Source organism: Halichoeres trimaculatus, unplaced genomic scaffold (assembly GCF_033239565.1).
Source record: "Halichoeres trimaculatus isolate MK-OKI-2021-1 unplaced genomic scaffold, fHalTri1.1 fHalTri1_scaffold_6, whole genome shotgun sequence".
Taxonomy (NCBI): Eukaryota; Metazoa; Chordata; class Actinopteri; order Labriformes; family Labridae; genus Halichoeres; species Halichoeres trimaculatus.
Genome location: NW_027437184.1, coordinates 611,532 through 639,372, shown reverse-complemented (window position 1 = coordinate 639,372; position 27,841 = coordinate 611,532). Strand labels below are relative to the sequence as shown.

Genomic DNA, 27,841 nt, shown 5'->3' with positions numbered 1-27,841 from the left:
TTTAATTCAACTTTTTTTAAAACTTAAAATAAAAAAAAACAGAATTCAATTTTAATTCACAAAAAGCAGATTCAGTTTTAAAATTCAATTTGTGAATTGAAATTGAATTCTGTGTTTTTGAATTTTAAGGTAAAAAAAGTTGAATTTAGGTATAAAAAAATAGTTGAATTTTCATAGTCAAAATACAAATATAAGTTCAATTTTAAACAAATTAAATTAAAAAAATAAATTCAATTTCAAAACATTAAATTCCCTGTTTACATCATGATTTTTCAAATTCAGTTTCTGATGGCACAAATTTAACCTCATGGTTTAAAAATAAAGATTTTGTTAATTACAAAGCATGAAAATCCTCTTGCTGGTGGCCTCAATTTTCATTTTTACGGCCAATAGGTGGCGACACCACTGGCTGTAGAAAGAAATCAAACTGACTTCAAATTAAACTAAATCTCCAGTTTCTTTTCCAGTTTAACGAGCAATTAACAATTAGCTAATATCAGGCCTCCAGATTTGCGTGTTGTGTCAACTACGTGAATAAACATTGTTGACTTTGAGAGTTTGCACCAGAATTACTGACGGGGCAGATGAACTATTCGTCTGTTTACTGCTGTTTCAATATGAAATAACAGCAGCTTTTCTCCTTTTTGATTCTTGTTTTTTGCGACTTCCTGAAAGGAAACGTCTGACTGACACAACTGGCATCTTTATCTTCATAATTAGGAGTTATGTTAGGATTTACTACATATCTACTAGAGACAGACCGATGTGGATTTCTTTGGGGCCGATATCGATACTGACTATTAGTAAGCAAGGAGCTGATATTTGAAGCTGATATTAATTTTCAGTCAAAGTGAAAATATTGGCATAAACATTTTGAACTATACAAACTCCAACACTTAACTGCATTTAATACCTTCAAGCATATTAATTAAACAGCTCCCAGGCTCTAAAGGCTAAAGAAAACCTAAAAGAATAAACAGCTAAATTTTTCTACAGTAAATGAAGTTTTTCAAACATTTCAATGTAACTGTAATAAAACTGGACTGAATTGAGTTTGTGCCTTTTACAGGCATGTAATGCATTTGAATGTTTAGTTTTGACATAATGATTTTAAATGTTTTGACCATCCAGGGCTTCCGTAGAGTAGAAAGAGAGAAACTCTGTGCAGCTCCTGAATGTCTGCAGTTAAAACATTTCTCATCATTTTTAAAAGGCAGAAAAACATATTCCTGTGGGTTTTGATAAGAGGAGTGATTTCTGTGTCTGTGGAAGTTAAAATAAGCTCATAGTAAGATAGTCACGATGCTAATTGTGTTAGCCAGTCAGTTGGATTTTCCATTGACATTAGCATTATCGGCCTTTGTATTAAAATAAAGGCTGATGCCCCAAAATGCCAAATATGAGCCCTGATAATCGGTCTCTCCCTAGTTACATCAGGATTAACGACTTGTTTACTGTATAACAGCAGAGTAAATATCACAGAGTTTTGAAATGAATGTCTTATACTGATAAAAAATGACATTTATAACTTTCCCACAAACAGGGCAGACTGGGTGAGTAAACCAAACACACCCTTTCCAACCCTGTATGTGTTTATGAAGCAGCTGACAGCTCTCAGTAGATCAGTCTAAGGACAAACAGCCTCAGTCACGCACTAAAATTTGGCCCTTTGAATTTTTTTTTTACTTGATTTCATTTCATGCATCTTTAAAATTTATTTTCACATTTTTTTATTTTTGTTTTATTTACTTTATTTTTCCGCAAAATTTCATACCACCCCTAGTAAACCCTGGTCATACGTTGTGATTGAGATGGCTGGGCTGTAGCTCAAGCTAACGGCTAACGGCTAATGCTTAACGACCTTTAACAAGCACTGGTGATAGATGGATCTCTAAAGCTGTGTCATGGCTGTGTTAAGTGTAGATGTTAACCTTCAGGGAGGACTGACAGGTGGTGCTAGCTCTGCTAACAGTAGCCACACTTAGCAAACGTAGCATCACAGACTCTGATTTGGTGTGTGGTTGTGTAAAATGAGCTCAGCTTTGAGTTTAAGGCCTGATTTATAATCAACCAGCCTGAGCAGGATAATCTGTCTGGCATTGGCAGAGAGGATTTGGAAAATATTTAATGGTGGAAACTCACACACTCAGCTCTGCTGCTGCTCGTCCCACAGAGCGTGCTCCTTACATGTGGCTTCGTTTGAATTTAGGATTTAATTTGTTCATAAAACAAAGACTGGGGACACCTCCGTCATGTTTCAGCTGTTTTTTAAAAGTCTTTCTTTAAATTTCTGGTGAAAACATCCAGTGAGCTGCCTTCAGCTGGTCAGACTTCTGTTTATGACTAATGTTTCAACCCTCAGATGATCCCTGATCAAACCGTCATCTGATGACCGAGGCGTGTTTCCGTACAGGACACATTATATATCTGCAGAAACCTCATGGCCCTACAGCCCAGCCACCATTATCCCTTGATGGATTTACATGACGCTGACACGGACTGCTCGGGTCATGTGACTGGGTCTAAATTACAGGCGTGACAGATGTGTGGTGGATTAGGAAAAGGTTTGAGCTCCACGCCGGGCTCATTGAGTAATTTGACGTAGTATCCCTCAGGAAGATGCTCCCTTAGGGACACTCAGCTGTGCAGCTCTTCCTGAGGCTTACTGAGAGCTGTGCTGCAGCGCGAGGAGGAGGAGGAGGAGGAGGAGGAGAGAGGAGGAAGAAGTTGATCTTTCACCTAAATAGAGGATCACACAAACACTGAGCAGATATTAGACACAGATCGTCTTTAGTAAACACAGCAGCCGTATGGTAAACACAAACTTCTCTGACTCACTGAAAACACAGACAGTTGTAGAAAGACGCTCACCGGGTTTTTCTTCTTCTTGTCCTTTTTGGCGCTGGGCTTCCTGTTGCTCACAAAGTAGTGCAGCGTGCCGTACTCTATGAGCGCGGCGAAGACGAAGATGAAGCAGACGGACACGAACAGGTCCATGGCGGTGACGTAGGAGACTTTAGGAAGAGATTTTCTGGCAATTGTACTCAGCGTAGTCATGGTCAGCACAGTGGTGATGCCTGTGACGAGGACACAAACACAGTTAGCTTTAGCTGCTGTGGTTTTTACACGGCTGCAGAGAGACCACAGGGCTGTTCTGATCAATCACACTCCAATTTCTACTTTTTTTTTTTTCATTTCATGTTTTTCTATTTTTTTTTCATTAATGAATTTAAATTATTATTAATTTTATTTGACCTAATTTTATTGTGATTTATTTGAATCAAATTATTTTACTTATTATTTTTTTATTTTTTTATTTTTACATTTTTTTTAATTTAACTGAATAACAATTTGTCTTCTTCTTTTTTTGAATTTATGTAAATTATTTAATTCTCTTTATTCTTTATATTTTCTTTTCGTTATTTTTTTTTCTTATTTAGTTTAAGTAATTTCAATTTTTTTTTAATTATTGTTTTTTTCCCACTCTTCTGACTTTCTGATATCCATCTGATAAGTTTGTATCCTCAAGTGATAGACCTAAAGTTGAACTCAGCTAAGTCATGGTCAGCAGAGTGGTGGTGCTTGGTGGTGAGGTGCATAAAGGACAAAAACACCAAAAATTATCTTGAACTGTGGTAATTTTTTTTTCTCCAGAGAGCTTTATGGTACTCATTTAATTCTATATTTTATCTCTCTCTCTCTCTCTCTCTCTCTCTCTCTCTCTCTCTCTCTCTATATATATATATATATATATATATATATATATATATATATATATATATATATATATATATATATATATATATATATTTTTTTTTATTTATTATTATCATTATTATAATTATTATTATTATTATTATTATTATTATTATTATTATTATTATTATTATTTATTAATGAAATTTGAATTATTCTTCAATTTTATTTTGCTAAATTTTGTTTTAACTTTATTTTTTATTAATTGAGTTTATTTTTTTCTTCATTTTTATCAATTTATTTTTTTATTTATTTTATTTTATTATAATTTTTCAAAATTTAATTTATTTCTATTTACATTAGCCCTTTTAAAAATATTCTTTAATGTTATTTTTATTTGTTTTAATTTTGTTTTAGGATAATTATTTTTTTCTTCATTTATATCCATTTTTTTATTATTTAATGGTATTCATCAGAGCCTAAAATATTCATCTTGAAGCACACATCTAATTTCTACCTTTTTGTGTGACCTTTGCTTTATCTATCGCCCTCTGATCTTTCGTGAAGCTGGGTGTTTGAACGTATGAAAGATGCCGTATAATTAATGAGTTTCAGTTTAGGAGTGTTGCCATAATTTCATCACAAAGTCTAAAGACGTAAACATAAAGTGAAGTAACAAACTTGAGGTGGGGTGAAGCTGGAGTTTAAAGCTCGTCTTCGTCCTCCAGAGTTTTAACTTCTCTTTTCTTTACGGCTTCGCACTCAGACATATTTTAACTCAGGGATAAATCTGCTCTTAAATTTAAAGTGCAGCAGAAATAAAGTTTAAATGTGTGAAAGGAGGTAAAATGTACCGTCCAACGGGCCTCATGGTGGGAGGTGAAACAGCACAGAGAGTATTTTCAGATCTGCCTTTAATCAGCTGATTTGTTCTGAGGTTTCACGTTTTAAGGCTGATTTTTGTTTTAACACAAACACATTTATCAGGAATCACTGAGTTTATCACTGAGGTCTGAACACGTGAAGGGGGCGGGGCAGAAACCAGCAGCTGTTCACCGCCCTCCTGAGCTCCACGCTCTCCTGCTCCTGCAGACTTTGCCTGGTTGTCCTCCTCGTCTCTGATCACTCTGTGTGTGATGATGTTTCAGATGAAGAAGTGACGGCACAGGAGCAGGAAGTGTGTTTATACTCTGATATATCAGATTAGCAGCAGCACATCTCCCAAACGCTGCCAAACCAGAGTCTGCAGAGCGCCTCCTCCCTCTGAGCAGAGCCAGCGTGCACGGGGAGGAGATTATTTATGTCTAAATTCAGCGTGAAGTGAAAGACATCAGTCTGCACCAAGATTAACACAGCTGCATTGTGGGTGAATTGATATATTTCTGGATGGCATTGAAGGATTAAGAATTATGTCATCTGCATTAATCCTCCTCCGAACCACCTGGCTCCCGTAGCTCCTGCTTCATCCTTCAAAGGAAAATTAAGAAATTTGACTCTGGGTTGGTTTTTAGCCGGGAATTAATAGTGTTTTTATTTCCACTGCAAATCACGTCTGGAGCTGGAGGAGCAAACAAAAGCAGCTATTTTTAGAGAGATTAATGATGCAGGAAGTGGTGATGATGATGATGATGATGATGATGGTGAGGTGGAGTGAGGCTTTCTGCCTGCGGGGGCTGCTTTACATTCAGCGATGCTCGCTAATGATCGCGTCACATGGACTCCAGGTCAGGATTCAGAGCCGTGAGGAGAGCTGACTCAGGGATAAGGAACTGCATCGAAGTCAACTTTGGAGCGTGTCCACTGGACGCCAAGGGCAAGTTCAAAAGTTGATGAATTTCCTTGAAACCTCCACTTCTGCCCTGGTTTCTCCTCCTGCGTCCTTTTGTTGCACACAGCGAGGAGGCGAGGAGGCGAGGAGGCGAGGAGGCGAGGAGGCCACCTGCATTAGTGTTGTGCTGAGGCTGCAGCTCTGCATCTTTGCCCCTGTGCTGCATAATTAATGCCTCATTAAGGCATGCATGGAAACATGTGGCAGGGTAGGCTCCTCTAATCAAGACGGACCGGATTCCTCAGCTGCTGCCCCGTCTCCGAGGACGAGGAGGAGGACGAGGAGGAGGAGGAAGGATGGAAAATGAGAGGAATGACCACCACAGGGTTGAGGATGTGTTTCACAGCAGGGAGTAATTAAGGCCACAGCAGCTAATGAGCCTCACTGCTGTAACTGGAGCATGTGTTTGTTTGGGCTGTAGGAGAGAGACGCAGCCTCGGCCTGAGCGGAGGAGGACTCAGAGCGTTTAACGGTCACAGCAGTAACTTCATCCGCTTTTCATTCTTACCTAACGACGTCCTGGCAGGCACAGCATCCTTGTTAATCCAGAAGGAGACCCAGGAGAGGACCACGATCAGGGTGCAGGGGATGTAGGTCTGGATGGTGAAGTAGCCCATCCTCCTGCTCAGGTCGAAGAAGACGGTCAGCACCACGTAGTCTCCTGGAGAGAGGAAACATCAGGAGGAGGAGAGGAGTGAGCGCGGCGAGGAAACAAAGTCTGATCTACGGCTGGAGACGGCTCAGAAAATTTCAATACAGACACTTTCACTTTGATACCGCTTCCTAGACCATCGTTTTTTCATTACCAACTTTGTGAAGCCAGTTTTAACTAAAAAGGAAATGACCTTACACATTACAGCACAAAACTAGAGCTTTATTGGTAACATTTAGTTTAGAGGTGCACAGATTTAATCACACTTAGGTAATAATTAGACAAAGTTTTTTCTTATTTCTTTGAAATAAGCTCATAACTTCTTTAAAGAAATGTCCCAATTTATTGTCCCAAGTCACAGTTGGTTGGTTACTGTATTTTTTTTTTTCCAGTTTCTTTGAAATGTAGTCCACGTTGCGAGGTAAGAAGGTGACGATTAGCAAATCATTTGTTTGAAATTAAATCACAACCCAGCGCAAAATGAGAAGAGGAGCAGGTGATAAACAGAAGTTAGGTTCACAGTTTCCTCTGGCCGATAATGTCTTACATGATACAGCAGAAGTTTTGTGCTTATTTTCACCAAATTCTCATGAAATTTCGGGGAGAAATAAGAAAAAAACTTTGGCGAATTCTTGCCTAAGTGCGATGAAATTTGCAGACCTCTAAAGTAAAGTGTTTCCCCTTTTTTTCAGCTGTAGTTTGTTTCCGCTCTGAGCAGTTTTCTGACAATTAACAACAAAAAATGCAGCAAACGTGCAAAACAACAGTTACAAACAAGTGACAGGTCAGTTCATCAGGATTTTGTTAGGACCAAAAACGACCAAAAGAGACGAGTGTTAGCATGATTCGTTAACATAAAGACGTCTTCTCATGTTTACGTTTACACCCCAGCCTCCAAACTCCAGAAAAGTCTTTAGATTTGTTGGTAGTCGCTTTTATTTCCAATAAAAGTAAAGGAATAATAAAGTGATTAAGGAAGAAATAATTAATCAAACATTTAAAGAGCAAAAAATAATAATAATTATAATAATAATAATAATAATAATAACTTAAATTTATATAGCGCCTTTCAAAGAACCCAAGGTCGCTTTCACAGTAGAGGGACAAACAAATTAAAATAATAAATAAAAAATAATAAATAAGTGAAATAGACTTTGGTTTGGACAAAAGGAAACAAAAAAGCTTAAAAACAAACAAAAAGAGACAAAGTGAAGATTCTGATCAGACAGAATAAAGAGCAGAGGGATAAATGCAGGTCTTTGAGCTCAGAGTGAAATAATCAAACCACAGCTCGGAGTAAAACAGCGTCTGTTGGGGAGCAGGCGCTGACAAAGCCTGGCTGTCTCTGGTTTTAAGGTGTGATTAAGGGATTAGAGGAGTTGTTGTGAGTATGAACTGAATAAGCTGAGGGGCTGAATATAAAATTAGCAGATCAGTAATTTATCATGGGGCTTATTCATCATCGGCTTTAAAAATAAGAGAATTTATGAAGAGCTGCAAAATAAAAGCAGCCAGAGCAGGACTGACGAAGATGATGAGTGCGTTTTTTCCTCTGTGTTTGATTAAAAGTGGTGAGGAACAAAAGTTCGTACGACTTTATGAAGGTCGAAGACGTAATGGACTGAAAGGTTGGTCCAAGTTACTAGAGCCCGACTGATACTGGATTATTGGGGCCGATAACGATAACGATACTGGGGGCAGAAAAAAGCTGATATCCAAATATCCACAGATATACTATTTATCAGCTGATATATTTAATAAATTCATTGATATACACAGGATATTTACTGTATATGAACACAAATTATTATAATACCATATGATTCAAGACAGAGACAGAAAACTACTAAATTAAAACAAGGAACTTTAATTATAAAACTGTCAACATGAGAACTGTAGTTTAAACCAATGATAAATAAAAACAAGCTGTAAACACAATAATGAATAAAGAAGTCAAACTTTAAACACAGTAAGTAGAAAAAAAAGTCAAACTTTAAAAACACAATGACAAATAGGAGAAATCAAACTGTAGAAACACAATGATAAATAAAAAAGTTTAACTTTAAACACAATAATGAATTAAAATAAGTCAAAATGTAAACACACAATGATAAAAAGGAAAAAATTAAACTGTAAACACACAATGATTAATAAGGCAATATACAATGAAAATAAAAATACAAAAATAAAGTTTTCAAACTGTAAACATGTAAACAGTTACATAATGCATCTATCGTTTCACAAAGATGAAACTTACATGATGTTAAAACGCCGTATTATACCTTTAGTATTTTAGAATAATATATCAGTAATACAGTTATACTCAGATTTTCAGGTCCATTTTCTCCCTCATTCTAAAATAAAACAACAAACAAAAGACCAAACTATGAGGAAATGAGTTCACTTTTTTACTCTCGTCTCTGTCATTTTGAAAAAAACTAGTTCTGAATAAAGAGAATTAAAGAAATAAAATGTATAATTTTGATCATAAAAATAATTGGTGTATAATCCATTTTCAAAACAATCGTTAGTTGCAGCCTTAGCAAGTTGTAACATGTATGATTCGAGTTTATAGCAGATTAGTTTGTTCTCTGGGTGTTGTTCTGGGGCTATTTAGCTCGTGGTGGTCCGCAAGACTTTTCTGGGGGAATAAGTGGTCCTTGGTCTGAAAAAATCTGAGAAACACTGTCCTACCCTGATGTGAACAGGCATATATGACAAATAGCATCGAACTGCGGTTTGATGGTCATTAACATGTAATGTAGTTTCATTTTAGCTTAGTAATCTGTTGACCGAGGCTTTGATGTCGAAGTGAGCCAGGTCAAATAAACTAACATTAGATAACGGTGGACGTGTGAATTAACAGTAACATTAACTCTGTTTATCTCACAAAAAGCAACTAACACAGTGTTAAAACGCTGTTTTATAGTCTTTAGATTATGGTGGACGTGTGAATTTACTGTTACATACATCTTTGTTTATTTTACAGAGGTGCCACTTACACGACGTTAAACCTTGTGACACACTCTTTAAAACGTACATGAAAAAACCTTGAAAGCTCTTCCTGGCATGTCTTCCCGCAGCAAACATTTTTATAATCGGCTACATTTGGCCCATGTTGATTGTTCTGTGCCAGGCTATAATCGGCCCGATTATCGGCCCGGCTCTGGTAGTTACCGATGGTCAGAGTCTGAAACTGGGAAGACTGGAAACACGTTAACGTTTCCTCCGTCTGTGAAGACAACGGCAGCACCGCGCTGTGTGACAGGCGGCTAAACCACCAACCAATCAACACATGACCGGACTCCACGCTGCTCGTTTTCCATTCACAGAGCTGGACTTGGACACACACACACACACACACACACACACACACACACACATCCCTTCCCCTCCGTGCTAAGCTGGAGCCTGAGCACCAGCATCCAGCACACGCTGAGCCTCCCTGGCTCCCGTCTGACCCCGGCAGATGTTGGTGTGAGGAGGTGGAGGTCGGCTGAGCCCACAAAGACCTGACCCAGCGTGGGCCTCATCTGGCCGCCTGTTCAAAATGAAGCACACGTGCACAGACGCGCTCATGATCGCACCTTTTAGCGCGGTGAGGAGGAAATAAACAAACACGGAGGAAAAATCCTCACGCGCTCTTAGCCTCCATAAAACGTCTGTTCCTGTCAGTCGTCTCCATCTTCTGTCCACGTCCACTGATGTAGTGGTCTGTCTGTGTCTCTGGGTCCAGGTCTGGGCTGGTCCAGGTCTGGGCTGGTCCAGGTCTGGGCTGGTCCAGGTCCGAGCTGGCTCCAGCTCACGCCGTTGTCAGCTAATTGATTAACATCGTTCAGCTAACGGTGTCGGGAACCTCCCCCGGCCTCTCGCTGAGGCGTGTGACCTGCGGCGCTGTGTGTGTGTGTGTGTGTGTGTGTGTGTGTGTGTGTGTGTGTGTGTGTGTGTGTGTGTGTTTTAGCACCCTCAGCAGCTGGGGCCCGAGCAGCTGGCTGATAACGCTCCTCCTGAGGACGCCGCTCGCCACACTCTGCAGTTTAGCGGGAGCAGCTAACATCTGTGTGTGTGTGTGCTAATGAGCGACAGAGCGGCGCCCGGACCAGGCTGTCACTGTCTGTCACGTCTGACGGCGTCCTCGTCCTGTCCGGATACACACCCAGCTTTCCCCTCTCATCCCAGCATGCACCTTGTTCCCCCGTCCATCGACGGCGTCGTTAAACAAACCAATAACCAGCAGCCTGAGCGCTCCCGCTCACACCGCCGCCTGTGTGGGTGTTTTCTGCTGATGCGGGCAGGTGGAGGCACATTACAGCACGCCGCGAGCTTTGGAGGAGCGCGTGGAGCACATGACGGCGGCTCTCAGGGGCCGGCGGCCCACCATTAGCCTTTTATTACCATCACATTAGCAGGGGCCCAAACGCGGACCCCTGACAGCGGAGAAACTGCGCGTTAATACACTCCTTCCAGCTTGGTCAGCAGCTCGCCGCCTCCTTCGCATTAGCTCACGCTCTTAATGATAATGGGGTTTCCACCACAGGGGCGAGGTCGGCGTGTGAGACCCTCGTCTCTTCGTCTGCTCGCCGCTTTCATTAGAGGCCGCAGTGCCTGCCAGGAAGACACTTTGAGAGGGCGTTATCGACCGCGGCCCTGGATCCTGGCGGGCTGATGTATCTGTATCAGAGCGCCTGCCATTACGGCGCGGCGTGATGCATGTGTTTGTTAACGGCGTCCTGATCCACTTTAAAACGTTTGCAGCTCGATAATTGGTCCCAACAGGTAAACACGCCGCAGTTAGAGGAGGATTCACTTTAACTCTCAGTTTGGATTTCACTGGAGTTCACATTAAACTGGGTTTAAAACGGTCTGTGTTTTTATAATTCTGACAAATTTCAACATCAATCTCCTACGTCAGGAGTTCAGTTTGTCTTCTCTGAGCCTCTGATCTCAGCAGATCTCATCTCTGCTTCGTACTGACCAACAGGAAGACGTGTAATCACGTTATCTAAATATAAAACTCCTCTCATCATACTGTCTCTGGTGTCTCTCTGTGATGAATCGGTGTTTGAGGAAAACTCTGCTTCAGAGCGTCTTCTAGTCCATCATCACACACAAAACAAACCGTGTCTGACTCCTGTCTCTGGATCATCAGGGTTTAAGGGTGAAAACCAGAGAAAAAGCTCTGATCAGGGTCATGTGCTGTGTGAAACTGTAAAAAATATTAGGCTGAGCAACATAACAGGACGTAACCTGGAGACTTAAGGTTCACTAACATCACTCCAGCATCAAACACGTCACTGTTTACAATTACACACGAGTCTATCTGAAACGGTTCATGGGTAAAAATAATGGTTTCATTTGGAGTCTTGCCAAATCCCAGTTTTTGTGTTCATTTTGAAAGTTACTGTACGACAAAGACCTGTTTTTTTTTACGCTCATAGGAAAAGGGAGATAATGTGATCAATGCCGATTTCTTTAATTTTGGGGGGTCAGTGATCAGACTATCCTTAAACTAAAACTGATCTTATAAACCAGCAGGAAGGTCTGACAGCCAGTGTTGCTTTTAGCTCTGAGACTAAAACTCAGGACACTTTATTGGTTGTTGAAGTTAGAAAATAAAGATTTTATTGTTTCACAGGTATTGATCAATGATTTTCAAAAGAATAAGATTAGACACTGAAGGTATATGCTGTCAGTTATTAAAAAAAATACATCGCTATCGGCAGGTCAGGCTTTTTAAAGATCGGTGATCGACTGGAAAATTGTGATTGGTGCATCTCTAGTGAGAAAGACACAAAAAAGTGAATAAAGACAGCTTTGAGAGAATCTGCAAACTTCTCAGCTTGCAAGAAAGTTTGGGAAAAGTTTTCAGCACCCCGTCTTTGCTTTCTTGGAAGTTGAACAGCAAATTATTAGAGTCAACGTCAATCCACGGTGAGAAGGCGCCCAGCGACAAAGGCCAAGGGAAACAAACCTTTGAAGATTCAGAAATGTCAGATACAACCAGCCAGGCTGATTATCAGCATTCGGAGGTATATCAGAAGAACAGCTGCTGCATATTTGCTGTAACTAACAGTGGATCCTAAATAAATCAAATCACATCGGTATTTTCACTGTTTTTAAAATCTGCCGGCCGATGAGAAGTCAGTCACAGCTCTCTGTCTGCAGAATCTGCTCTGTCTCCATCGTGGAGTTAGGGACGTTTGATACCACTGTTTTCAGACTGATACCAGTACGAGTACTACCTCCTGAGTACTCACTGATACCACTGGTTTAAACATAAAATTCAAATTAAAAGTGACGGATGATTTTGGACAGGGACAGCTCAGTCACTCTGACATTAATCCAAAATAAAACACAAACAGCTCTTTAAGTTTATGATTCCTTATAGATAAATCAACAAAAGCTAAAATAAAACAGTTAAAGCTGTAACTCTTCCTGGTTCATTCATGTTGTCTGAACAGGACTTAACCACAGTCTGTTTAAAACATGGACGTAGTCTCCCTGATGTCCCCCGTCTGTTTCTGAAACGGAAAATGAAGCAGATCGGCTGTAGCGGCCATATTGGTAGTGGCAAGGGTTTAGCCTACAGCCATAGGCGCCTGTTGGTCACGTGACCCTGAGCTGTGCCTCTTATTGGGGGAGCTCTTGATCTTAATATCCTCTGAACGACCGAGTTAGAAAAACATTCCCCCCGTACAGTGGGAGCTGGTAGTAAAACTATCGACTCAGACAGGAGACGTTTTTTGAACCAGGCTGTAAAAAGGTTAATTTCTGCTTTGAAAACAGCTTTTTTTGGCTTGGTGTGTTTGTGACTTCCTGTACTTCCAGAGCCAGCCTCTAGTGGGCACTGGAGGAACAGCAGATTTTAGCACTTCAGCATCGTCTCATATTCTCAGAGTGGAGGTTTCTGCTGTGGTGTCAAACTGCAGCAATGTAGCGCCAACTACTGGTGAGGAGGACTCACTCAACACAATCAGCTGCTGGTGTCAGCAACCTTTACAAATACTGATACCATAAAAAAAGGCTGGTATCAGCCAGACACTTTAAATTAAAAATTAAATTTAATTAAAATTAAAATCAACCCATATTAAACATCCCAGAACAGGTTTATCTAAGTCTGCATTGATTAATTTATTTTTATTTAACTAGATAAAACCCACTGAGACACAGAACTGTTTAATGAGGGTATCCTTAAAATAAACATAAATAAACAAAGCTAGAGTTGGAGTTTGTGTTATTTTACATTTGACGCCAATATTTTCACTTTTACTGCAAACAAACATCAGCTCCTGGTATCAGTTATCAGCCTCCCTGTGTGATATTATCGACATCAGCCTTAAAATATAAACATACTGACGCAGACTTCACACTCCACAGTTTTTGCCTCTGCCGTAGGAGAAGTTTCCCTCTCGTGTTAAAGCGTGTTCACAGATGTGTGGAAACACGTCACGTAGCTCCACATCAGGATGCAGCATGGCGGCCTTTGTGCCGGCGCTCCTCCTGACGGGCGCCCTCAGACCGGCCCCGGCCCCAGCGCTCCATCTGTCAACGCCAACAGACCGGGGTGCGTTCACAAGATTGTTCACGCTGGGTTCTCACAGGGTCCACGGAGAGAAACACACACTACTCCTTCTTTTCCTGAGCTGCTGCCCCGCAGGTTAAATCTACACATACACTGAAAGAGAGGCTGTCAAACAGCGATCACACCGCCTCACATGGCGCCCACGTGTGGCGTGAACCCGTCCAAACTCCTTCATAAGCATCCGGTCAACTTCATGCTCTGATTCTTAAAGTAACGAGAACACTCGAGCGTTCAGACGCTGCTTTTTGTCATCACGGTTTCTAAACAAACCAAATTTCCTCAATCCTATCGTCTCAGGGTGATAACTGTGTCGCAATCACTTCAACTCATCTCTTTCTGTTCGTAACGGTGCGTTCACACCAAAAGAGGCAAAAGCAGCGAGCACGCCAGAGAAAGCTGACAGCGGACAAAGTGGCTGAATGTTTTAGCCACTTTGTCCGCTGGTCACGTGACTGACGTCAGAGTAAAACCGTGTTTGTCAGTTAAAGGAGCTGCACAGCGACTTCTTCACAGCAGCAGCTGCTTCCTGTTGTTCAACTTCAGTTTAAAGCATGAACATAATAAAATCACCATCTGATCAGTCACCAGCAGATTGACAGACAGGTAGCAGTTTACAAAGGAGACAATATTAATTTATCCACGATATCAAACTTTACAGTTTGGAAAATTCTGTGGTGATAAATCACAACTAAAATAAAACTATAATCTCAATGTTCATAAAACCAAAATCATGAAAAAGTTCCAACTAACAAAAAAACACAAGCTGTCCTTCTTCACACTGTTTTAAACGCTCCTTTAATCCTGTTTTTTTCTGGTCCTCTTAAGTCCATAACACAAAACGACCTTGATCCACAAGAAATGAAAGATAAATCCTCAGGGAAGAAAAAAGTCGCCCAAAACAGGAAGTGAAAACCAGGTCACCGCCGTCCGTTCAGATCCTGGCGCACAGTCTGGTACGAAGCCAAAGTAACCTCCCCCCCTGGTGTAAACCTCAGATCGTTGCTGAACAAAGTTCGTCTGGAGCCCTGGTGTCATCTCATTCAGATGAAGCAAGAAATGCTAGCATGCTAGGCTAGGCTACGTCTTAGCCACAGACTACACTTCACTTCACTATTTTCTGATATAACTGCTCATTTTTTTAACTCTCCAAAACAATCTACCTCCTCCACCACACAGTTTTTGTTGTTGTTGTTGGTGTCTGTAGCTAAAAAGGCGACATTAAAAAGAACAGGATGAGCCTGAACACAGTTTATGAGCTTTTCTGTTTCCAAAACTGAACCAGGAACCGAAGATACATGTGTTGTTCTTTAGGGCCCGCTCGGTCCAAGGACATCTCTACTCTGATTGGTTGCCACCGTTTGCCGCTATACTGTGTCACAGCTAATTAGAATAAAGTTGATGAGGCTCAACTTCTCATCTGGTGACGCTTTGGCCGCTCAGGATACTTTAGCCGCTCAGGACGCTTTAGCCGCTCAGGATACTTTAGCCGCTCAGGAAGCTTTAGCCGCTCAGGAAGCTTTAGCCCCTCAGGACGCTTTAGCCGCTCAGGGCGCTTTAGCCGCTCAGGAAGCTTTAGCACCTCAGGACGCTTTAGCCGCTCAGGGCGCTTTAGCCGCTCAGGAAGCTTTAGCCCCTCAGGACGCTTTAGCCGCTCAGGGCGCTTTAGCCGCTCAGGATTCTTTAGTCACTCAGGATGCTTTAGCCGCTCAGGGCGCTTTAGCCGCTCAGGATTCTTAAGCCACTCAGGACGCTTTAGCCGCTCAGGATGCTTTAGCCGCTCAGGATACTTTAGCCACTCAGGATGCTTTAGCCGCTCGGGATGCTTTAGCCGCTCAGGACGCTTTAGCCGCTCAGGACGCTTTAGCCGCTCAGGACGCTTTAGCCACTCAGGACGCTATAGCCACTCAGGACGCTTGAGCTGCTTTAGCCACTCAGGACGCTTTCGCTGCTTTAGCCACTCAGGACGCTATAGCCACTCAGGATACTTTAGCCGCTCAGGACCCTTTAGCTGCTCAGGATACTTTAGCCGCTCAGGACGCTTTAGCCGCTTAGGATACTTTAGCCGCTCAGGACGCTTTAGCTGCTCAGGACGCTTTAGCCGCTCAGGAAGCTTTAGCCACTCAGGACGCTATAGCTACTCAGGACGTCTTAGCCACTCAGGATGCTTTAGCTGCTTTAGCCACTCAGGACGCTTTAGCCGCTCAGGACGTTTTAGCCACTCAGGACGCTTTAGCTGCTTTAGCCGCTCAGGATACTTTAGCCGCTCAGGACGCTTTAGCCACTCAGGACGCTCAGGACGCTTTAGCCACTCAGGACGCTTAAGCCACTCAGGACACTTTAGCCGCTCAGGAAGCTTTAGCCACTCAGGACGCTCAGGACGCTTTAGCCACTCAGGACGCTTTAGCCACTCAGGACGCTCAGGACGCTCAGGATGCTCAGGACGCTTTAGCCGCTCAGGATACTTTAGCCGCTCAGGACGCTTTAGCCGCTCAGGATACTTTAGCCGCTCAGGACGCTTTAGCTGCTCAGGACTCTTTAGCCGCTCAGGAAGCTTTAGCCACTCAGGACGCTATAGCTACTCAGGACGTCTTAGCCACTCAGGATGCTTTAGCTGCTTTAGCCACTCAGGACGCTTTAGCCGCTCAGGACGTTTTAGCCACTCAGGACGCTTTAGCTGCTTTAGCCGCTCAGGATACTTTAGCCGCTCAGGACGCTTTAGCCACTCAGGACGCTCAGGACGCTTTAGCCACTCAGGACGCTTTAGCCACTCAGGACGCTTTAGCCGCTCAGGAAGCTTTAGCCACTCAGGACGCTATAGCTACTCAGGACGTCTTAGCCACTCAGGATGCTTTAGCTGCTTCAGCCACTCAGGACGCTTTAGCCGCTCAGGACGTTTTAGCCACTCAGGACGCTTTAGCTGCTTTAGCCACTCAGGACGCTTTAGCTGCTTTAGCCACTCAGGACGCTTTAGCCGCTCAGGACGCTTTAGCCGCTCAGGACGCTTTAGCCGCTCAGGATACTTTAGCCACACAGGATTCTTTAGCCACTCAGGACGCTTTAGCCGCTCAGGATACTTTAGCCGCTCAGGATACTTTAGTCGCTCAGGACGCTCAGGACGCTTTAGCCACTCAGGACACTTTAGCCGCTCAGGAAGCTTTAGCCACTCAGGATGCTCAGGACGCTTTAGCCACTCAGGACGCTTTAGCTGCTTTAGCCGCTCAGGATACTTTAGCCGCTCAGGACGCTTTAGCCACTCAGGACGCTCAGGACGCTTTAGCCACTCAGGACGCTTTAGCCACTCAGGACACTTTAGCCGCTCAGGAAGCTTTAGCCACTCAGGACGCTCAGGACGCTTTAGCCACTCAGGACGCTTTAGCCACTCAGGACGCTCAGGACTCTCAGGATGCACAGGACGCTTTAGCCACTCAGGACGCTTTAGCTGCTCAGGATGCTCAGGACGCTTTAGCCACTCAGGACGCTCAGGACGCTTTAGCCGCTCAGGACGCTCAGGACGCTGGGCTGAAAATGGATTAACTTCTGGCGTGCTAGCCTCTTTTGTCGCTTTTGGCTCTTTTGGTGTGAACTCACAGTAAGTCATGAATGAAAAACGCTGACAGCAGCTGTGAGCACAAAGAAATTAATAAATAAATAGAAATCCAGCATGCAGACAACAGCTGAGGACGTGTGTTTGTATTGAGATGTGGTTTGAAGTATTTTTATTAGGATCACACGTTTCTCTGGCAAAGCCATTTACTAGGAGCTGATGTAATCTACGGAAAGCAATAAAAACTTGGCGGGATGATCATTCATCAGAAAACAGCCACGCTTTGTTGTTAAACGCCGCAGACACACACACACACACAGAGGAGGAAGAGGGGATCAGATGTGTGTGTGAGCCCTCTCTTCAGAGGAAATGTATGAAAAAAGATGGATGTTTGATTATTATGAGACGCGGTGTCGGCGCTCTGGACTCGTGCAGCTGGAGGTGATTGCAGAAAGCCACAGAGGAGTTTGCAGGGTAGAAACGTGGTTATTCAGACTGCTGACCCGCAGGAAAGAGGAAAAAAAAGCTGTCACATGAGGATATGATGGCGCTGGCAGACAGACTGTAAATTGCTGCGGATACGGACGGGCAGGAGAGACCTGAGGCACATGCTGGATGTCCGCTGAGGGGAGACGAGCCAGGCGCAGAGCGGAGACGCTGACAGGCCGTCGCACTGAGCTCCTCTCCTGTCAGGGGTCGTCTGAATCAGAGGTGACAGCGGGCTCTCTGCTGCACGCCTGTGTGTGTGTGAGTGTGTGTGAGTGTGTGTGTGAGGGAGACAGGAGCTGCTAATGACCTGGGTGACGCCGCGGCTGCACGCCAGGGTCAACAATACTTACAGAGAAACGTTAAGTCACCACTTCCTGTGACACGGCTCGGGGCGATGTGCCGCTGATTAACTCCTTCCTCTTTCTGCGTTGTCGTCTCCACAGGCTAGCGCTGATTTCCCCTCCCGACAGTGGGTGGCGAGATGATGTCACGGCAAACAAGGCACAGCATTGTCATGGTGAGTAACTGCGGCGGCACAGCGGCGCGATTAAACAGCAGACAGGAGGCTGCGGCGTTTGATTGCCTTGTTGTTAGCGTTGTAGCGAATGTGACGGAGACAGATGATTATCCTCCCTCAGACGCGCTAATAGCTCTCAGATTATTGAGCGCAGGCTGTTAGCAGGATTTATGACAGGTAGTAAGTAGCTGCCAAAACTGTTTTCCTACTATTATTTAAAGATTTTAGGAGAGGCAGGGAGAGAGGGAGCAGGGCCCAATTAGAAACTATGGGATCTGCTCCTGAACGCTCACTCAAACACTCACGATTGGGCCTTTTCCTCGACCAGCCAGGAAAAACTGGCTCAGAGGGGGTAGCAGAGGGTCAGTCAGAAAAAAAAAACCTGATTTAACACAAATTAGTCAAGATTAAGTTCCAATAAAAGTGTGTTTGATTAAATTTTCACAGCTAGATTTAGGTACAGCTGAGAGTAAAGGCCAATCCCAATCTCACTGCTTAGCTCCTGGTTTTGCACGTGCACGTCAAGTGAAGGTGGAGGGCTACACACACAGTCCTTGTTAGGAAGATAAACCAGGACCAGACTTTAAACTTATGGTCCGTTTACACAACAACAGTTTTAGGGTGAAACCCAAAAGTTTTGCTGTGTTTCAGCCTCACGTTTCCATGGAAACGACGTTTTAGTCGACCTAAAACACAAACTTTTGAAAGTGGCTTCACCAACACACCACCTGATCAACCCAACTCTTCCTCAGTGGAGATCTACCAAAAGCTGCTTCTTGATAAGACAGTTATAGCACCACCTACAGGCCTGGCATGCTTGCTACAGCATTTTCTTGTATTTTTCACTGCGTTTTAGCATTTTCAGATGAAATGCCGTTGTGTAAACGGGGCCAATGGAGAATTTTTATCAGATATCAGATTCTTTGCTGCTCCGTGCAAACATTAGCCATGTTTTGAATTGTTGGTTGTGTTTTGAAATTGCTTGTTACGATGATCTAGCTAACGCTGCTTTAGCTAATAACAGCCACTAGGGGTGGGAGACAAAAAATAAAGATGTATCCTAGTATCAGGATTTTTTTTTTTTTTTTGAAAGCAATTTCTTCGTTTTAGCCTTTGTTTATGAGCTGAGTTGTAAAAACTCGAGACGTCAGATCCCCTCAACAAATCCTAAAATCTGACTCTTATGTGATGTGCATTTTTGGGGAAAATATGGCTCCAGTTACAGTCTGTAGATTTTGTTGTTCAACTTTTTATCTTGGTCTGGTGTTCAAAAAACAAACTAAAAACCCCAAAGTTGGAAATATCAAATAATCTAATTTATTTAAATGAAATCAGCACCTCAAGAATCGTAAAAGAATCGAATCAGGAGAATAATGTATCGTCCCAGCCCTGGTAGCTACAGCGCTGTAGATCCAGGCTTCACTACAATGAACTGTGTTTCATGAACAATCAGACAGATATTTCTGTTGCTAGGCGCTGCCCAAGTAGCTGCCTGTTGCAGCAGCTCTCTCTTCTTTGTCTGTTGCTTGTAATTTCTTTGTCTCTTTTTCGTCATCTTAGTATTTGGAGTGGATCATCACTTTGTTTGGCTCATTTGTTGGTCATGGACACCAAACTTTTTGTGTCTTCAGTGATATTTTTACTACTTTTTCTCCTGTGTTTGTCTGGAGATCCTACATGTAACCATGGCTGCATTGTTTACATGTGAAATCAGCTGTTAGCAGCCTGTAGCATGTCAATGCTAACTGGTGCTAGGCCAGATGTTTCCCACAAGGTGAGGAGAAGGAGGTGAGGATAACGTGCTGGTTCTCAGGTGTGAGCTAAGAAGTGACGACATGGACCTGTCCTTCCATCCATCGTTATTGGGAACGTAAGATCTATGTCTACCAAAAGCTGCTTCTGGACAAGACAGTTATAGCACCACCTACAGGCCTGGCATGCTTACTACAGCGTTTTCAGTCCATCAGAGTTTCCGTGTAAAATTTTTTCACTGCGTTTTCAGATGAAACGTTGTTGTGTAAACAGGGCCTAAGGGTTAATATGGAGGGGGAGAAGAAAGAGTTAATTGGCTAATTGGGATTGGCCCTATCCTGCAAAAACTGAAATCTTATCAAGTGTTTTAGTCTAATTTTAAGTAAAAATGACTTTTAGACTTGATATGAGCCATATTCACCAGAGCAGTCCACAGAAATGTTTTGTTTCAAGTTATTCAAAAACTAAATGAGGTCTGAATCGCTTCTAACAAGTGAAAAAAATCTGCCAATGGAACAATAAAAGAAAAGTTTCTTGTATTAAGAAATTATTCTAGTTTCAAGCAAATTTTTATTTTTTTGTCTTGTTCTCTTAGCAATTTTTTTTTACTTATTTCAAGTAATTCAAACCTAATTTTTGTCTTTAAATAACATTAAACATCACATTTTCCTGAACTGAAAGGTTGAATGTGGCTCCTATCAAGTATAATGAGACACTTTTTACTGAAAATAAAACAAAAACACTTCATAAGATTTAATTTTTTGCAGCGTAACTCCTTTCTATTAGGGATGTTGGTGGGTTTGGGAAGGGCTGATTTTTTTCTGATTTTTGGGTTATGCTATGGAGCACTTATTGTTGCAAAACCAATGGATTCACATTTTTTTTTGCCATGACTGAATTTTGTGCCAAATTCGGTCAGTTTTGCTGCATCTTTTGGCCATGCAATCAGGAGTTAAAGCGGCAGAAAGGTCAGTATTCAAAATAAATCTGAATTTATCAATAACTATGGAAAAATCTCAACCCAAACTACTCTGGAAGTTGCTGACTCAGCAATCCACCTTTAAAAAAAAACCCTTACTTCTTGTTTTCTGTGACACTCGTCTGTTTGCTGTGTCACTTGTCTCCTAAATTGTTTGACATGGTCACACACACGTCCAGAGCAGCAGACTCCATCGGTGACTCTGCTCCCATCACGCCACATTACAAACAACGATGCTGACACGTCCACCAACCGCTCCTTCCTCCTCCTCTCCCCGTCTCGCTTCATTTTCTCCTTTCGTTCCAGCACACCTTGTCTAAAAATGGCTTCATTATTTCTTATTTGCACGCTCACACATGCGATTCTCACTCATTACATAAGCTCCATGTCCTAAAATGCAGCTCACGCTCCTCGCTCCACGTTGAATATATTTCAGCGTTTTGGGCTCGTTTTGTGTTTCTGTTCTGGCCGGGCGACAGGACTCAGCGGACGTGTTGGTCCAACTCCTGTTTCTCTGAAAACGATGCTTAAAATAAATGAATCTGAGGAGATGAGGATCCAGGATGCTGAATGTAGCTTTAGCTTTCTGAATGTGCTCAGAAAAAGGATCTGTGGGTTTGATTATTCTCAGAGATGCAGTCAGAGCGATGGATGGAAGGTTTCTGCATTTTATTTTAGGTTTTACATTTTAACACGAACCCTCTCTGTGACGGTCTCAGGCCTCAGGGTCAGCGTGTGTTTTCCTGTCTCTGTTTCCCTCTTCAGATCCTCTTTGAGTTCAGCCTGGGTTTCCTTTGGTTAGCTCACACAGGTTGATTAAAAATGACCAGTTTGTTTACATGAAGTTGATCTTTGCTAATGCTCTCTTTGTTTTAATAAATGGTACGCAGAGTTTGACTTGAACAAATCTTCCTCAGAAAAAAAAGTCACAGTGCAGCATGTCAGGAATGTGTTAATAAGAAACAGAAGAACTTTGATTTATGATTTTTGTGCCAAAGGTATGTCGCCTCGTTCATCTGAGAAGGGTAAAGAGCCCAGAAAGTTCTGCAGAGCTTATATCAGACTGTGCACAAGTGTTGTTTTCATTCTTTGAAATGAACCATAGTGTATGCATCAGACCAGTCGTCTGCGACCTTTACTTTCATAGGAGCCATTTTGCCTTAACACACCTGAAATAAAGTATTTAAGGAGCCACAAAATCTGTTTTTTTTTTTTTTCCACAGCAAAGACAAAAAAGTGAATAAAATTCTAAAAATAGTTAAAATTGTAAGAATAATTATTTTAACAAGAAGTTTTTTGTGTTTATAAAACTGTACAGGTGGTGTCTTTTTTTTTACTTTTTTAATAATTTAGCAAATATTTTGAAAAAATAAAAAAGAATTGATAATTTCATAAATTAAAAAAAAAAATTGAATAAGTTGCAAAAGTTTTCAAGAAATTTTTAAAAGGTCAAATATTTGCAAAAAAAATTTAAATTGGCAAAAGAATAATTTCAAAAGTTTGCTTAGTTTTTTTAAGTAATTGTAAAATTTTTGAAAGTTTGCATTTTTTTTTGAAAAAATAGAACTTAAGTAATTAAGAAAAAATCTAAAATTTTAGAAAATTAAAATTTACAGAAATTCAAAAAAAAGAACTTTTTTCCTAAATTTCAAAAAAGTAAAAAAAAAAAAAATGCAAAAATTCCCCCCCAAAAATGAAAGCTTAATTGCAAGAGGCAAAGCATATTTTGTTCAACTAAATGTTTTTCAAACACATGTTTTTATTTAATGTCAGTGTCTCTAACCATCAATACCCTCTGTTAGAATAATAAAAATTCTTTATTTCAATAATATTTTTTTTAAAGCTACAAGGAGCCACTGCAGAGGAGTCAAAGGGCCGCATGAGGCTCCAGAGCCACAGGTTGAAGACCCTTGCATTAGACAGTTAAACATTCAAGCAGACTGTTTATTGAAGAAACTACGCGGCTGCACAGATTGAAACGGATAACATAAATAAAAGCCACAGCCAATCATGAGCTGGTGCTAACTTTTCAGGAATCAAAAACAACAGTTCCAAATCTGGATGAGCTAAAACTTCTGCACACATTCTGTTAACAGTGCGTTGATGTTACTATTTTTTTAAACCCAGGGGTTAAATCGGATTCTTGCATCAATTTTTATTTTATATCAAGCTGCGTTTTGCTAGCTTGCTCCAGGAAGTACGCTGAATGTAAAATGTGAAACTTGTGTCACGTCATTCATGAAATAACTCCTAAAATAAAAAAAAGGACTTCCTTTCTTCATTACCTCCTAATAATATAATATATATATTTATATATAATACAATGTATATGGATAAAACCCAGCAGAGTCAGGATGAGAGCACACAGCGCAGCTCTGCGCAGCACAGAGTGGACACACAGGAGTTTGTCTCAGTCACATTAAGGTGGATCAAACTGCAAACAGCAGCAGAAGATTTGGAGCTTTTTTTGGCTGAATTAAGGATTCACTGATCCTTGATTAATCAATCAAGGTTGTTTGCACTTTTTTCTCACAAAATTGTCTCCTTGTTTACAGTATGTAGTTATAATCACTTGTGTTAAACAGTTTTGTGCTTGAACGTTACCTCTGAAGCACTTTTTTTGTTTATTCTTGCGTAACCAGTCTACAGAATATAAACCTTTACGATTGAACAGTAATTTCTGTAACTTCTCTAAAAACTTTACAGCTTAAAGAATCAGCTTTTCTATCTGTACTCGTTTGTTTTTGCCTTTTACCCAAACCATTATGGTATTCGTTTATACTTAAAGCCCAGGTATCAGTATCTGACTTTTAGCTTTGGTGGCGTTGTTGACACAGCCTCACCCAGGAAATCACGAGGCAGGACACCAACCATCGTTTTTTTTACGCCCTACAGTAAAAGTACCAACCCTAACTACAGCAGTTTACCATCAGCAAACAGCTCAAACACTCCTCTTTCCTCCTTTTCCTCCTGAAACCTCCGTTTTATAACAGGACTGTGTCGGTTATAAACTTTAAACTTGATCGTCTGAAGCGTTTTGTAATCAGTCTGCTCTGATATCAGGCTGAGTTTGACAAATAAAGGTTTTATCAGAGGAATCAGTTAGCATCTACTCTAATGTGCTAATTTCTAATTAAATGGATTATAAATGTCAAAGAAATAAAAGGCTCTCTGTTACAAGATATCTGGAGGATAACTTCCAGTCATAATGTTACTAAGTCATAATTTCTACAATTACAACAATGTGATTTAAATGTAAATGTGATGGATAAGCTCAGACAGGCGCTGTAAGCCAAGACGAGCGTGGCCCGTGGCTTTGTGCTCGTACAGATTAGAGTTTTTGGATCCCTGGTTTCAAGCTTTCAGATCTAATTAATCAGATTCAGCCTGAAACGCCCTGAAACACACGGCGCAGAGTCCTCTGAGCACGCTCAGACTGAGGGCGCTGTTTTTAAAGAGAGCAGATAATCACCCAAACACATAAAAAAACATGTGATCTTAAAGAAAGTGATGCTCCTCATGCTAATCTGCCGCTCTGCTCCAACTCCTGCATGATTTCAGCATCAATATTAACAAAGCTCCTCCTCATCCAGATTCATGAGCGCTCCCATTGAAGGAAACACATTCACGGCGTAGATGACTTGAAATTTAATTTCTCCGCCGCCTCTGCCAGACATGCCGATGATCTGTCTCTGATATGTCAGAAATGATGACACGTATTAGCATAATGTGCTCAGATTAGCCGCGCTCGGCTCTTTGTGTGGATTGGAAGGTAATAGCATGTTTCAGTCTCAGTCGATACTGATGCTGCGGCGTCTAAATGACATCTGAAAACCTTTCCCTTGCAGTGATGTTTTACACGTTGTGGTTATGATTCACACACGTTGTGGGAAAGTGCTGGCTCTGTTTTTATTACGGCTCAGAGCTCTGGCCTCTAATGAAACGTATTAACCCGCCAAACGCAGGACGCTGCACAGCTTCTCTTCTCTCATTTCTTGTTAATTACTTTGAAGCCCTGGGTTGCAGAATGTGCACCAGGCCAATAAGCTGAGTGAGAGGAATATGGAGGACCGGGCACAGGGCTTTATCACTCTTCATCCAGCTATGAGGGCGGGAACAATTGCTCCACTGAGTGGCATCAACTTTGAACTGTTTTCAGATTCAGGCCAAGCTCCAAGCGCCTCAGCAGGAGGCGTGTTAGTCAGCTACAGAGGTGTGTGTCTGCAGACCCCTGGTACCAACCTCATGTAGGCTGCTGTGTGTGTCTGTGCAGTTTATCCATCCTGACCAAATATTCACATTTTAACAGATACTTGTGTAGATTGATATTTTGTATTGTTAAACAAAGTTTTCATGTTGGTATGTTGTTTATCCGTTGCCCAAAACATAATACCTGCCACTGCTTCACGGGAGTAAATTAGTGGCTGAAGTCTTTTAATGCACTGGAGTTTAAAAAAACAACAACTTGGACAAATACCAGTGAAATCAGATAGAAACTGATTCATATATTACAGCAGCAGTAGACAGAGCAAGCTACACCTGACCTAACACGGTTTCTCAGTAGAAAACAGAAAAAACTTCTGCATAAACAAACCATAGTGATCATTATGTGATCACTGCCTGGAGCATCAGTCACTGTATGTGTGGTAATAACTCTGAGAGACTCAGGGCTGTGGGATTTGAACTCTGTGGTTAACACAGGTGTTGTATAAAGACTAAATATGATTCATAACCACTCTGTGATATTGATTATATGACACAGTAATCAGTAATTTATTGATTTATCTCTTTAAAGAAATGTAAAAATACCCTAATTAGGAGCAGATGGCCTAGCAGTTTAGGTCCCGCCCCAGGTCGAGGTTCACCTGTGAGCGGGTGGCCCAGGTTTGAGTCCAGCCTGTTTCCTTCTCCATCCTCTGTCCTCTCCTGACTCACTAAAGGCATGAAAGGACAAATATATACACGGCCACGAGTTTTTATCAGCCGTCCTCTGCACAAGTTTGTTTTTTGTCAACTTTAAACTGAGTCAATATCTTTAGTATTTAGGGATGGGTACTGAACTAGGTGCCGAGTGAATTCTGTCAAAAGTACCGAGTACCAATTCATGTAAAACCAAAAGGTACCATATTTAGGTACCTGAACACACCCTTGAGACTGTGAGGGAGTGGAAGAGTAGGAGATTTTCCTACTGGACATGAACACAGCATTACAAGGTTATATACTGAAGAATAAATATGTTAAACTTAAAAAAATACATTCAATAATCAACATAGTGATATTTGCTCACCTAAACATCCGTACCTGTCCCAACCTTTCCACTTTCAAAATACTCACCTAACCCACCTTTTTAAAAACGCTTTTAATGTTTGATTGCCTCTGAATGGACTTTGTTTTTTTTTTCTTTCTTCTTGTCTTGCTTCTTTTAAGTTCCTGTTTTATTTTTGTTGTTTTATATACTTTTTTAACCTGTGTAAAGCCTCTCAGATACCAGAAAAGCACTCCATAAATAAAATGTATTATTATTATTATTAATTTTTATTATTTTTATTATTATTATTTTTATTATTATTATTATTATTATTATTATTATTATTATTATTATTATTATTATTATTATTATTATTATTATATTTTTACAACACAAACACACAAGTACTGAAAATTCGTACAGTTGAGTACCAAAACAAGTTGCCAGGTGCTGAGTATCGACACCGTATTGTTTCAAATGTGAACGTTTCCCATCCCTATTAGTAGTTTAGTCATGGCTGCACGGTTACCCAGAGTATCAGGCTCTGAGGACCAAGCTGCAGCATCCGGTGTGAAAAAGTGAAGCTAATGCTAATGTGCAAAAAGACTAAACGACTGCAGTTCCTCTAATGTCCACTGGAGGCTGGTGCCAAAAGTGAGGGAAGCCACATTGGAGACCATATTAAATTATTACTTTTTTAATTAAACCTGTTTACAGCCCGGTACAAAAAAATGTCCACACCATGTTTCTGAAAACTGTGGGGAGATTTTTTTTTTAACTCATCTGTTTTGATGATCAACGACTTCTGACTATTCAGACAGTTTGGTGGTTGCTCTGATGGAAAGGTGGGTGTTACAGCTCTGGGTTTTATGATAGCTCATTCATTCATCAGGGTCTGTTCAGGGTCACAGGAGTCTGGACCCTGTCCCAGCTGTCTCTGGGTGTGAGGCCGGGTCCACCCTGGACTGGTCTCCAGTCAATCACAGGGCTGACACAGAGACAGACTGTTTTTGGACTGTTGGAGGAATGGTTGACATATTCGATAAAACCCATGAATACATCCTTTGGAGATGTTATCCTTTTTTTTCTGACATAAATATGAGAAAGACAGGGACCACCTCGACAAACAGAGTCTCAAATCCAGGTCTTGTGAAGATGGAAAAGCAGGCCCATCATTGTGGGTCTGTCCTGGGTCTGTTCTGGCTCTGCCCTGGGTCTGCTCTGGGTCTGCGTCACGCTTTCAGAGACAGGATGAAGTCTGAAAACGACGGCTCTGCCAGCAGAAGTCAAGAATAACATGAAGCTAAAAGGACTGCATGTGTGAGACAGCTCTGACCTGCTTTAGCTTTGGCTGAACATCTTTTTCTTTTTTCTCCCAAACTCCATTTCTCTTTTACCCTCACATCCCTCCGCCCCATGACCTCCATCTCTGCCTGCTGGCAACTCAACCAAAAAACAAGAGCTAACAACAACCTCACTTCTCCCATCCACTGCCTCTCCCTATCCTCCCCCTTTGCACACTGCAAGCCTTTCATTTTGTAGTCAATATATTCA

The 27,841-nt window shown here is 41.6% G+C and overlaps 1 protein-coding gene and 1 long non-coding RNA gene across 7 annotated transcripts in view; one reads left to right on the top strand and one right to left on the bottom strand.

The window, feature by feature from the left end:
- gabrg2 (gamma-aminobutyric acid type A receptor subunit gamma2) overlaps positions 1 to 27,841 on the bottom strand; it is a 91,964-nt gene that overhangs the window by 11,284 nt on the left and 52,839 nt on the right. For all 6 annotated transcript variants that reach the window (XR_012598349.1, XR_012598348.1, XM_074672842.1 and 3 more), the window contains exons 7-8: positions 6,033 to 6,185; positions 2,872 to 3,077 (exon numbers count right to left, since the gene is read on the bottom strand). Coding sequence is in view for 4 of the 6 variants with exons in the window: in XM_074672842.1 (XP_074528943.1) it covers positions 2,872 to 3,077; positions 6,033 to 6,185 (359 nt within the window). In the remaining 2 variants the exon portion in view is untranslated. The remainder of the gene's footprint in view (positions 1 to 2,871; positions 3,078 to 6,032; positions 6,186 to 27,841) is intronic.
- Positions 1 to 27,841, top strand: part of LOC141792076 (uncharacterized) — a 143,003-nt gene that overhangs the window by 93,941 nt on the left and 21,221 nt on the right. The window contains exon 3 of the long non-coding RNA XR_012598350.1: positions 18,235 to 18,308. This is a non-coding gene — a long non-coding RNA (uncharacterized LOC141792076). The remainder of the gene's footprint in view (positions 1 to 18,234; positions 18,309 to 27,841) is intronic.